This window comes from Carlito syrichta, unplaced genomic scaffold (assembly GCF_000164805.1).
Source record: "Carlito syrichta isolate Samal-C Ts95f unplaced genomic scaffold, Tarsius_syrichta-2.0.1 Scaffold307330, whole genome shotgun sequence".
Classification (NCBI taxonomy): domain Eukaryota; kingdom Metazoa; phylum Chordata; class Mammalia; order Primates; family Tarsiidae; genus Carlito; species Carlito syrichta.
This window is the reverse complement of record NW_007251426.1, coordinates 29,104-41,869: the sequence shown is the minus strand read 5'-3', so window position 1 is coordinate 41,869 and position 12,766 is coordinate 29,104. Positions and strand designations below refer to the sequence as shown.

At 48.2% G+C, this 12,766-nt stretch overlaps 2 protein-coding genes across 4 annotated transcripts in view; both read right to left on the bottom strand.

Annotated features, from left to right (window-relative positions):
• Positions 1-2,070, bottom strand: part of PMF1 (polyamine modulated factor 1) — a 33,011-nt gene extending 30,941 nt beyond the window's left edge. The window contains exon 1 of one of the 2 annotated variants that reach the window (XM_008064408.2): positions 1,882-2,070. In XM_008064408.2, the coding sequence (XP_008062599.1) occupies positions 1,882-2,042 (161 nt within the window). In that variant the 5' untranslated portion in view covers positions 2,043-2,070. The remainder of the gene's footprint in view (positions 1-1,881) is intronic. The other variant, XM_008064409.2, reaches the window with a different exon arrangement.
• Positions 2,071-2,248: 178 nt separating this feature from the next.
• SLC25A44 (solute carrier family 25 member 44) overlaps positions 2,249-12,766 on the bottom strand; it is a 22,329-nt gene continuing 11,811 nt past the window's right edge. For both annotated transcript variants that reach the window (XM_008064407.1, XM_021715723.1), the window contains 2 exons: positions 6,931-7,058; positions 2,249-4,753 (listed from right to left, as the gene is read on the bottom strand). In XM_008064407.1, the coding sequence (XP_008062598.1) occupies positions 4,562-4,753; positions 6,931-7,058 (320 nt within the window). In that variant the 3' untranslated portion in view covers positions 2,249-4,561. The remainder of the gene's footprint in view (positions 4,754-6,930; positions 7,059-12,766) is intronic.

Genomic DNA, 12,766 nt, shown 5'->3' with positions numbered 1-12,766 from the left:
TTCGAGACCCGCCTGGGCAACTTGGCGAGACCTCACCTCTACAATAAATCAAAAAATTAGGCGGGTGTGGTAGCGCGCACCTGTAGTTCCAGCTACTTGGAAGGAAGGCTGAGGCAGAAGGATCGCCGAAGCCCAGCAGGTTGAAGCTGCGGTGGCCGGGAGCAGCCACTGGACTCCAGTCTGGGTGACAGAGTGAGACGCCAACTCAAAAAAAAAAAGTCATCTGCGAGGAGGCTTCCCTAAGCATCCTGTCCAGTGTGCTCTAGCCTATCACCTGTTCATTACCTTACCACGCTCTGCACAATTTTGTTGCCGTGTGAATGCAAGCACCATTGAATGCAAGTTCCAAGAAGCCAAAGGTCTTGTCAGCTTGATGGGAGTCCCAGCACCTGACGTAGACATGTGAATATCTGCCAATAGTGAGTGAAGAGACAGATTATAAAGTCTATGTAGGAAAGGCAAGCAGTGAAGCCAGGAGGGATGGAGATTGGGAGAAGACGGAGTCTTGATGAGCCCAAAGAATTGGGGATGTGGGGATGCTAAGGGCTAGATGGAGGAGAGCATATGTCCAAGTATTTCAGTACTGATATGCCGGGGTGGCAGGTTCATAGGCAAAACTCTTCCTTTAAAAACCAACGCATCAGCTGGGCTCGGTGCCTCAGCCTGTAATTCGCGCCTTTGGGAGGCTGAGGTGAGTGGACTGCCTGAGCCCGCGGGTTCGAGACCCGCCTGGGCAACTTGGCGAGACCTCATCTCTACAATAAATTTAAAAATTTCAAAAAATTATCTAGGCATGGGGCCACACACCTGTAGTTCCAGCTACTTTGAAAGCTGAGGCGGAAGGATCGCCGGAGTCCAGCAGGTCGAGGCTGCGGTGGCCGTGCGTGGCCACTGCACTCCAGTCTGGGCGAAAGAGTGAGACTCCAACTCAAAAAACACACAAACACACACACACACAAACCCAACGCATCAGCTGGGTGGGGTGGCTCACGCCTGTACTCCCAGCATTTTGGGAGGCAGAGACAAGAGCATTGCCTGAGTCCAGGGGTTCGAGACCAGCCCGGGCAACTTCGTGAGAGCTCGTCTCTACGATAAATCAAAAAATTAACAGGGCATGGTGGCACGCGCCTGTAGTTCCAGCTACTTTGAAGGCTGAGGTGGATGGTTCGCCTGAGCCCAGCAGGTCAAGGCTGCGGTGGCCGTAAGTGTGCCACTGCACTCCTACCTGGGCGCCGGAATGAGACTTCAACCAAAAATAAATAAATAAAGTCAAAGTCAAGGCAGGAAAATGTTTCTTTTTATGGTAATGGATTTAGTCCACGCAACCTCCCAGGGACGACCACATTATCTCCGTGATAGCTCCCAAAGCTTTCTTTGTGGCAGACCCTGTTCTGGGCGCCTTACGTGTAATTCTCAAAATGACCCTGTGAGAAAGGTACTACTGCTGCCATTGGACGAAGAGGGGCCACCCAGGCACAGCGCGGTCAATTCTCATGTAGTGGCGAGCCAGGATTGACTCCCTAATCTAATTTGCAAAGGCGCTAGCTTTCCTTCCAACAGCTTGAAACGTCAGTTAAAACGAGGCTGCCCGCAGGAAGGAGCAGCTAATTGTCCCGAGTCGGCGACAGGTGATCCGCGTTGGTAAATATCCCCTGGCTTCTCGAAGCTCTGGCTTTCACAGCGTTGTCTGAGCAGACGGCCACTGACACAACCCCCAAACCGGCAGCGCGGCCCCAAGCAGGCTCCACCCCGAGACTCACGTGACCGCACCGCCCGCCGGCGGCCGTCCTGATCTCGCGGGACCTGAACTTTTCCAGGCGCCAAACCCTCTCTTCGTTCCCTCTCTTCCACCTCATTGTCCTCACTGCCGCCTCCACTTACCTCCCGGCGGCGACCAGCTTCTGGAGAAAAGTGTCCACCATGGTGTCGAGGAGCTTCACCCTCGAAATAGCAGTGCCGGGTGGCACAGGGGCTGGAGACAACCCCTTGTGCCCTTTTTCATCACTGCCGCCGCCTACACCGAAGCTGCTCCCTTCGGCCATGTTGAAGTAGAACCGCCAAATCTAACTGGCTCGGCCGCCCCGCCCCCCGAGGCCCCGGATTGGCCGCTCCCGTATCGGGCGCCTCCGATTGGAACCGGCGGAACGTCCATCACCGAGCCAGATGCGGGAGGGCAGTTGCCGGCGGTGGGGCAAGTAAGGCGAAGACGTGTCGCGGCTACGCGGGCAAATACGCAAAACCGAGGCTCGGGGCTCGATAAAAACTTTTAATTACACGTCAGAGACTTCGTACAGCGCCACAGTGACTACTCACTGTTAATATTCACAAGAGTCCATTTTAATACCCCTTTTCCTCATTTCGCCAGTCGGTTCTCCTGGCTCGACCTGTAAGCTCCTTCCAGTGGTTACCGACCCACACACCAAAAGTCCCAGCTGCTTTGGCCTCCAGTTTGGGAAAATGGAAGTCCATCCCCTCCAAGGTATGTTTTAATCAAACCTAATCCCAGTCCCTAAGGTTTGAGATGGGAAAGTGCGGGCCAGGGTCCCTTTGATTATACACATCCTTTAAAACTGTGTATCTGAGAGGGCGAGGTGTGAAGGGCTGTGAAATACTGTACAATATAGTAAAACAGGAGGAAAGGCACGGGAGGCAGGGTCCCATCTCCCGTCGGTGATGCTCTCTCCCTCTGCCATAGTGAGGAAGGATTGAAGATGTGTTTCCAGGGAGAGGAAAGGGGGAGCTGAGAAAAGCAACCTCCCAAGGCCTCTCTAGGGTGAACCTGAAGAGACAGGACATGCCCTTCCATCTTATCGGTGGTTCTTAGGGTAGAGAGGTGGGCAGGCAGAGGAAGATTTAGAACGATCTTTGGGCCAAACCCTTTATGGATAGAACCTAGGACACTCTTAGAAAGTGTAGAAAGGACAAACAAAACTCAGACTGAAGATGAGTGAGAGGAGGAAGAAACCCTCACAGGACTGAGATGGACAGTGGTGGCAGTGAAGGTAGAGAAAGACGGTTTTCAGATTGTATTCTGGCAGGGGTGAAAGAAAGTGTGGCAGCCATAAGAAATTGCAAGGCTTCAGGTAGCTAGCACCTTTCACATTGGCACCACAGCCTCTCCCAGGGGTGGGACCAATAAGAAGGTTTTGAGGCTCATCCAGGCCACATGTCCCAGAAGTGCAGGATCTGACGTGCCGCCTTCTTCGATCGCTGCAGTTCTCTGCTTGCAGCATAGGCTGGGGGGTGGGAGTAGGGAGGACGAGGCAGGGAAGAAGGAGCGTTCATCTCCTAGTTCCTGAGGAGGGCATCAACAAATAGTCTTGGCAGTATCAGGCTGGTGGATCCAGTGGTCCTGGTATTGGGTGACCTCCTGAACTGCTCTTTATTTTCTTCCCAGCGTCCCTCCACAAGGTGCCATGACTGGGATGACTTCACATCAAGGGAGAAGAAAAACACAAATAGTTCCACATCTTAGATGCTCCTATTGTGAGACAATACCTGTTGTTGTGAGTCTGAGTGATTGGGGTATACACGTGTGTCATGGTTGCCCAGGGCTGAGAACATCCCCTGTCTTGTCCTAGGCTTGGCTCAGTTAACCTGGGGAGATGAGCTGGGGAACACGCATCATGTCACCTTCCATATCAACTACTCTCTCAACCTGACTTTTCGGGGTGGTGCTCCAAGTCCAATGCCCCCCCAAACGGCCTGATCTACTTAGAACTGTGCCCACCACAGCCCTCTGGGCCAGGGGAAGCCAACAGCTTATATTGTCCTACGATTACTGGGACTGAAGGGATAGGGAACTGGGGTTGAGGAGAAAGCTACATTTTTGCACCTGTCTGAGGAAAGGGTGGCTCTAACAGCAGGATTGGTGCTTCAGCAGGACTAATAACCTAGCTCACAGATGTTAAAAAAAAATACACACAAAATAAAGTATCAACATTTCTCCCCAACCTAGTAATTCCTCCAAAGAGGGGGACAAGTGCTCTGGAGAACCAGGGGCTTCTGCTGCTCCTGCTCCCTGTGCAGAAGTACCTGGCACCCTAGCCCCAAGTGGCAGGGAAAAGCAGAGTAGTCTGGTGGGCAGCTGAGTCCCAAAATAAAAGTAAGCAAGCCTAAGAGATGAAGAGGGAAAGGGCTAATGGCAGCCGCTTGGAGTCTGGACTGAAAACCCAAGAGGAAGAATCAGCAGTAGAAAGCAAGCCCTATGTACAGCTCTTCTCAGGGACACAGATGGAGAAGGGAAGCCAGAAGAAGGTGTAACAGACTGGAAGTGGGGTCCTTAGGCCAGTATGGAGTACAGGGATTGGGTGACGGAGTACAGGGACTGGGTGACGGAGCCCAGCTCAGCAAGAAAATTTAAAAAGTGAGGGCAAGGGACTAGGCATGGGGTCTCTTTAGCAAGAGCAGTTTAGAGTCTCTGTCCCTCTCCAGACAGGCCGCATGGCTCAGGGTGGGGCTGGGTACGCAGTGGGCACATTTGGACAGGGTGCTATCCTCCCCACTCTGTCCCCAACCCAAAGTAGTGTGGGAAACAGCAGGCTTCTCTCCCTGCCACTGGTTACCAGTGTCTTGAGTCCACCAGCTCAGGTCGGAGGCTGAGTTTCTTGAGACTCTCATAGCCCACCACAATGACAATGGTGGATGGTGTGGCTGAGATGATTCTGGCCGAGAGGCCCTTCATGAGGCCCCATGGCCCTTCTTCTGCCATCAGCTGTCTGAAGGTCAGGATGATGGAGTTCTTGCCCTCGACCTGGAAGAGTCAACACAGAGGAGGACCATTGTTTGTAGTCAAAGCCTCTGCTCAAATCTCCCCCTGCCTAGGCTTAATTGGGGAGAAGTAGACTTGGAAATCAGAAAGGATGGACTCTACTTCTGAGGGACAGTGTAGCACAGTGATTTACTATGAGCTCTGGTGCCAGAATGTCTGGATTTGAATTCTGCTCAACTTACTAACAGTATAACCTTGGGTAATTTACTTTAACTTTCCTTAAATTTGAAACAGTGATACCTGCGCCAAAAGGTTGTTATGAGCAAGAACAAATATTCAAATTTTAACAGTGGTGGTAGCTAACATAAATGTTAGCTATTATCATTTATAATATCATCAGATAAGCTACATAGCTGAATCTTTGTATTAAATCTCTTCTAAGGTCCTCTACAGCTCTGCTAGTCCCTGATTTTGATTGTGATCATCTCAATCCCTCTGAAGGCCCAGGGCTAGAACCTCCCCTCCATCTGTGTCATCTCTCATTCTCCTGTAAATGAATAGAGGCATCTTTCCTATCATACTGGAAGCCTCGCCAAGGCAGGAATCTCTTCTCTCTTCCTCCTCTTCTCCACATAGCCTTTCCAAATTATACCTTGAGACCACCCCCATTCAGCCCCTCAGCCAATGCAGGAAACACATGTTCCTTGTTTTGGGGTTTTTTTTGTTTTTGTTGGGGCCTCACTCTGTTCCCCAGGCTGGAGTACAGTGGCACGATCATAAAGATCACGGCTCATGACGGTATCAACCTCCTGGGCTCAGGCAATCCTTCCACCTCAGCATCCTTAATAGCTGGGACTACAGGCACTCACTACCACACCCAGCTAGTTTTGTATTTTATTTTTTTGTAGGGGAGAGATCTCACTATATTTCCCAAGCTAATCTCAAACTCCTGGGCTCAAGCAGTCCACCCCCTCAGCCTCCCAAAATGCAGGGATTACAGGCATGAGTCATCGTGCCCAGCAACATATTCCTTGTTTTTACCTCCCCTTGTGTGGTAAGACCCTGACAAGGTATCCAGCCATAACTAAGAACTTCTCTCTGGTCTGCCCCATCTCCTTCAGCACCCTACCCCACAGCCATGCCAAGGACTTCCACAGCCATGTCAAGGACTTTCTCAGCTATGTCTCTGGCCCTTAGCCTGGAAGGTCCTCGAAGTAGAGACCTATCCTTTCCCTTGGATCTCCTCCTAGAATACCCAGGGCAAGGTTCAGGAAAGAATGTGGACTGAACCTGGGCACTGGGCACTGAACCTGAACCTTATCTGCAAACCAACCAGATGACAAAGTATTCATTTTCAAGTATGGGAGGCATCCTTTCCTAGGGATTAAAATAGCTATATTGATTACCCATCTCCCCCCACTAACATCCTGGTACCAGGGAAGCTGATTTATCCCCAGCCTGTTAAGGTTATTTTCCTTTCCTCTTCTCCTCACCATCACCACTCTCCTTTGATTCTCAAGTAACTTCTCAAGTTGCCCAAGTCAGACATTAAAATCCTCCATGCTCTCCATCTAAAACCTTCTCCATCAGAACCTACCATTTGCATATTATATATCATCCTTACTGATTTTATTTCCTTGGTCTAGCTGCTGTGTAACTGTCTTTAAGCTGATTAAAGATAGGAACTATAATTTCTGGATGGCACCACTGAGGGCTTTGTCACCATTTTTGCTGAGTCCACACAGTACAATCTGTGAAACCTATTTAAGAACAGCCACTCTCATAATCTGTTGAGAGCTCATGGCCTAGTGTAGAAATCAGATAGACTTATTAAATTAACTGAAATCAGTATTGCGAATAACCACAAACCTACAAAGGAAAGGAAAGGGCAGTTGACAGACTGCTAATAGGCTGTGGAATAGGACTCCAGTAAAGGCTGGAAGACACCAGTAGGATTTCCTGGAGGCATGGGCATTGGATGGAGTAAAGGCTGCAATGGAGTAAAGCCGCAGGGTAGCAGACAGTGAGAGAAACATTCCAGATGCTTCCACGTGCTCTCTGGTTTCTGTCATTGTTAAGTACATCGAGGGGTTTGGATCATCACAAAAAGGCTAACTCAACTAGAAGGCATGACACAGAGGTCAGGGGAATGCCAGGGGCCTGAAGATCATGCTTCTACTAGCTGATCCGAGGAGGGTGGAGAAGGAAGCCAGTCTTACCTGCACACGGGTTCGGATGACATCCATGGGATTGGTGAGGACGGAGGCAGTGGCTGCAGCCAGGGGCCCCGAGATGGCTTGAAAGACAATGTGAGGGCACTCCTTAGGACACAGGTAGGAGAGCTGCTCTGGAATCCAGGGAAAGACAATGCCTCAAGACATGCAGTACCACCCGTCTGCCCTCACTGTGCTTGCTGCCTCCACCAGTTCGCCTTCCTGACGTGACAGACCCTCCGTCTTCACCACCTTGGACCTGTATCTCCTATCCTTTCTTTTCTCTGCTTCCATCTGTACCTGACAAAAAATTATAGTATAAATTTCAGGCCCCTAGCTGGGTGTGAAAGCCCACACCTGTAATCCCAGCACTTTGGGAGGCCAAGGCAAGCCCAGGCATTCGAGACCAGTCTGGGCTACTAGGTGAGACCTCGTCTCTACAATAAATTTTTAAAAATTAGCTGTTCATGCTGGCACACACTTGTAGTTCCAGCTACTTAGAAGGCTGAGGCAGAAGGATCATCTGAACCAGCAGGTCGAGGCTGCAGTGGCTGTGAGCATGCCACTGCACTCCAGCCTGGGCAACAGAGACTCTGACTCAAAAAAAAAAAAAAAATTAGCCAGGTGTGGTGGCATGTGCCTGTGGCTCCAGCTACTTGGAAGGCTGATTCGGAAGGACCGCCTGAGCCAAGCAGGTTGAGGCTGCAGTGACCACGAGTATGTCACTGCACTCCAACCTGGGAGACAGAGTGAGACTTCTAATCAAAATAAAATAAAAAAATAAATCTCAGGCCCCTTCCAGAAGTCATCTTGGTGACATCACCCACTTAAACAAGAGTTCTCTGGAAAAGGGGATTTCAAAACTGCTTTGCTTGCTGACTCCCTTCATCTGATGGACAGAAAATCCTTGATATAAAAATCTTATGCTTCTTTGTTCTTCCCAACTCACAGACTAAATATTTGCTTATATATACATTAAGTAATTGAAAAACTGGTGACGCTGTCTCTGCAGAAGGGGCCTGGGTCTGTCTGTGGTGAATGAGGAGCATCTTACACATAATGCATGCCCTTTCCTATCGAATTTTGAACCATGTGAATATTTTTAAAAATAGCAATATTGACCAGGCTCAGTGGCTCAGCCTGTAATCCCAGCACTTTGGGAGGCCAAGCAAGTAGATTGCCTGAGCCCGCGGGTTGAAGACCAGCCCAGGCAACTTGGTGAGACCTTGTCTCTACAATAAATAAAAAATTAAGCCATGCCTATAATCCCAGCACTTAGAGAGGCTAAGGTGAGAGGATTGCCTGAGCCCATGGGCTTGAGACCAGCCTGGGCAACTTGATGTGACCTCATCTCTACAATAAATCAGAAAATTGGCCAGGCACGGTAGCACATGCCTGTAGTTCCAGCTACTTGGAAGGCTGAGGCTGAAGGATCACATGAGCCCAGTAGGTCAAGGTTGCCGTGGCCATCAGCGTGCTACTGCACTCCAGCCTGGGCGACAGAGTGAGACTCCATCTCAAAAAAAAAAAAAAAAAAATTAGCCGGGCGTGATAGTGCACGCCTGTAGTCCCAGCTACTTGGAAGGCTGAGGCAGAAGGATCCCCAGAGCCCAGCAGGTCAATGCCAGGGTGGCTGTGAGCATGCCACTGCATTCTAGCTTGGGCGACCGAGTGAGACTCTAACTCAGAAAATATATATATAAATAGGAAGCCATCCTATGAGAACTCCTATCCAGCCTGTAGCAAGAAAAACTCATTTTTCCAAATGCTGATGAAGGTGAAAGGATATCCAAATTCACCCATTCCCTGTGCTACTGGGAAGTCCACCTACACCTGAATTTTTTGTTTGACTGTCTCTGGAGGTAAAAGGCAAGAGTTTGGGGTAACCCCTTCGGGTACCCTCCCACTATGGGAGCTTTTTTGTCCTCAATAAATCCTGTTTCCTAACTTAAAAAAAAAAAAAAGAAAGACAAGAGTTCATTCATTTATTCAACAAAGATTTATTGGGTGACTACCATGAGCTGGTCACCCTGGGTCCTGAGGATTTAACAGTGAATAAAAGAGCCTCACATTTCTGCCCTCAGGAAATTTATATTCTAGTGGGAGAAGACACACAATAGATAAATAAAAAGCAAAATATATAGCTATATCAGAAGGTGTGCGCAACAGACAGAAATAAAGCAGGAAAGGGAGATAGGGAATGCCAAAGGTAGCGGGTGAAAGAGTTGTCATTAACAAACAAATTTTGTGTGTGTGTAGAGATGTAGTCTCACTGTGTGATCTTAAACTCCTGGCCTCAATGATCCTCCTGCCTTGGCATCCCAAAATGCTGAGTTTACAGGCATGAACCATTGTGCCAGCTTGGTTGCCATTTTAAACAAGGTAGTCATGGAAGCCCACTCCAAGAAGTTGTATTTGGGCAAAGACTTGAAGACAGTGCAAGCCACATGGATCTGTGGGAAGAAGCTTCCAAGCAAGGAACAGCATCCTATGCAAAGGCCCCGAGGCAGGAGCATACAGCAAGCGTTTGGGGGTAGCAAGTCCAGTAGTATGGAGCAGGATGAAAAGGTAAAGAACAGTAGATGAGATCCAGAGGTAAGTCATTTAAGATTTTATCTTTTATAGTTTAGTTGTCATAACTTTAAGAACTTTTTCTCCTGCTCCTAGTGTTGGTAGTTTGTGGCCAGGGAATGGTAGGAAGGTGGAGGTTGGCAGAGCAGAAGTGAGGGTTTCTAAGTCCCAGCTGGCATGGCAGAATTCCTTAAGCCCTCCCAGAACCACCTCTTCCCTAGTTTCTAACCACTTTCTTCCCCAGAATCAGCATACAGAGGTGAACTGGTGACTCCACCTCTTGGGTATCCTGTTTCTTCTTCTGAGAAGAGGGCATTTTGCAATCATTAGCATGTAGCATCTGGACTGGCACTGCCTGCCTCCTTGGGCCTGTCTATACTGGCCCCCAGGCCTGCAAGCTGCAGCGGGATCCAGATTCCAAATTCCAATCAAGCACATATGCCATTTTCCTGGGGCTTAGGGAGATGATGAAAGCACAAAGGCAAGAGGTAAAAGAAAGAGTCCCATGTCTTTCTTTCTCTATTATTCATTCAACAAACACTTGTAAGAACTTCCTGTCTACAAGGCAGAAGATAAACCCAGGCCAACTTGGTTTAAGTTTCTCTTGGCCAAATGGCTTTGGATAAGTAATATAAATGCCAAATTCGAGGGTGGGGAAAAAACATAAATAAATAAATGCCAAGTGCAGTGCTTTGAGAGGCCAAGGTAGGAAGATCACTTGATGCCAGGAGTTTGAGACCACCCTGGGCAACAAAATGAGACCCTGTCTCTACAAAAAATTAAAAGAAGAAAAAATTAGCCAGGTGTAGTGGCACATGCCTGTAGTCCCAGCTACTCAGGAAGTTGAGGTGGGAGGATTGTTTGAATCCAGGAAGTCAAGGCTGTAGTGAGCCATGATCATGCCACTGCACTCCAGCCTAGGTGACAGAGTGAGCCCCTGTCTAAAAATATAATAATATAAATGAATACTTATTTGATGCTTACTAGATGCCAGGCACTGTGATAAGCATTGGACATAAAACAGAAGTGGACAGGGAAATCCTTTCATGAATCTTTTTTTCTAATTAAGGAGATGGGAGTTGGGAGTAAAACAATTACAAATTATGATAAGTGCTAAGAAAGAAACAAGGTGCTGAAATATAATAAGAAGAGCCTTCTTTCCAATAGTGTAGTTTAAGAAGTCCTCCTTGCAAAGGTGACATATAAGCTGAGGCCAGAAACATAAGAAGGAAGAAGGAACCAGTCACACAAAGAACAAGGGACCCTTAACTGTACCCCACAAAACCATAATAAAAAATATTGATTAAAAAAAAAAAAAAGAACAAGGGAAAGGTGTCCCAGGCAGAAAGAATATTACCTGCAAAGGCCTTAAGGCAAGAACAGACCTTGCCGTGTGCCAAGAACTGAGAGAAGAGCCATGAGGATGGACCAGAGTGAGGAAAGGGAAAGGGCCCATGGTGGGGCTGGAGAAACAAGCAGGGGCCAAAGCAACAGAGCTGTGTAGACCTTGGGAAGGAAACTGGATTATATTCTAGATGCCCATAAGGCAGCACTGCTAGATTTTAAGCAAAAGGGGGTGGTAAGGACCAGTGTACTAATTCAGTATTTACTGAGCACTTAAGATTCGCCAGGCCGGGCTTGGTGGCTCAGCCTGTGATCCCGCGCTTTGGGAGGCTGAGGTCAGTGGATCGCCTGAGCCCGCGGGTTCAAGACTCGCCTGGGCAACTTGGCAAGACCTCAACTCTACAATAAATCAAAAAAAAATCAGCCGGGCGTGGCAACGTGCACCTGTAATTCCAGCTACTCAGAAGGCTGAGGCGGAAGGATCACCGGAGCCCAGCAGGTCGAGGCTGCGGTGGCCAGGAGCAGCCACTGCACTCCAGTCTGGGCGACAGAGTGAGACTCAAACTCAAAAAAAAATAAAAAAAGATTCACCAGATCCTGAGCCAGGTGTCAGGATGTATGATAGTGAATAAAAGCAGACATGGTCCCTGTTCTTATAGAATATACATAACACAGAGTTGTGAGACAGGAATGGTAAGATATGCAAACTCTCACAGAGCCTGGCACATGTGGGCATTCAATAAATGTTAGTTTCCTCCCTCTGCCAAGAACTTTTCCATGTAGCAGAGACAAGGCACACACAAATAACATCAAGGAAAATGTCACAACTGCCTTAAGAAAGGTTCAAGGGCTGAAAAGAGGGAAAGATCACTTCTGGGTTAAGGGTCACAGGGAGAGGATAAAAGAGGAGGCAATAAGGAGAGCTTAAGGCAGGTCTTGATTTTGCTAGGGGTAAATGAACCTGGAAGGCACTTATCTAGGCAGAGGGATGGCATGAACAAAGTGCAGAGGTAGGAGAGATGATGCATGGTTGAGGAATTGTACACTGTCTGGCCAGGCCCCAACACAGACTGTCTATACTCGGAATAAGCAGATTTTATTGTAAAGGGAGGTTGAAACCAATCTGAAGAGTTTGGATTGTATTCAGTAAGAAGTGAAAGCTGCTGAACATCATAACTAGAGTCTAAAAAGTTAATCCATTAGAGATGTGTGCGACAGACGGGAAGAGAACTTGGAGAGACCAGCCAGAAGGCTGATACAGCAGTCTGGAAGGGTGGTGACAGAGACATGGTTTCCAGGGAAGGATGAATAAAAAGTTGGGAGATCATATTGGATTATAGCCATTATGTTTAAAAGAAAGAACATTTTTTTCTTTTTCCTTCTTTTTTTTTTTTTTGAGTTGGAGTCTCACAATGTTGCCCAGGCTGGAGGGCAGTGGCATGCTCCTGGCTACTGCAGCCTCAACCTGCTGAGCTCAGGTGATCCTTCCGCCTTAAACTTCCAAGTAGCTGGAACTACAGGCACTCATCGCCACGCACGGCTAATTTTTTTTTTTCAATTTATTGTAGAGATGAGGTCTCACCAAGTTGTCCAGGCTGGTCTTGAGCCCATGGGCTTAGGCAATCGTCTCACCTTGGCCTCCCAAAGTGCTGGGATTATAGGTGTGAGCCACTGCACCCGACCTCTTTTGCTTTTTTTTTTAAATTTTTTCTTTTTTTTTTTTTTTTTTAAGGAGGAGACTCACTCTGTCACCGAAACTGGTAGGGAGACGACCGATCCCTCCCACCGAATGCGTTACATGACTAGTGCGCTAGGTGACTTACTTATCTGAATTACCTAGATACCTAACTTAGCGAGCTGACATACCTAGTTGGCTTGTGAGATAGCTAGCTGACTTAATGAGTTGGTAAAGAGTTAGATAACTGTT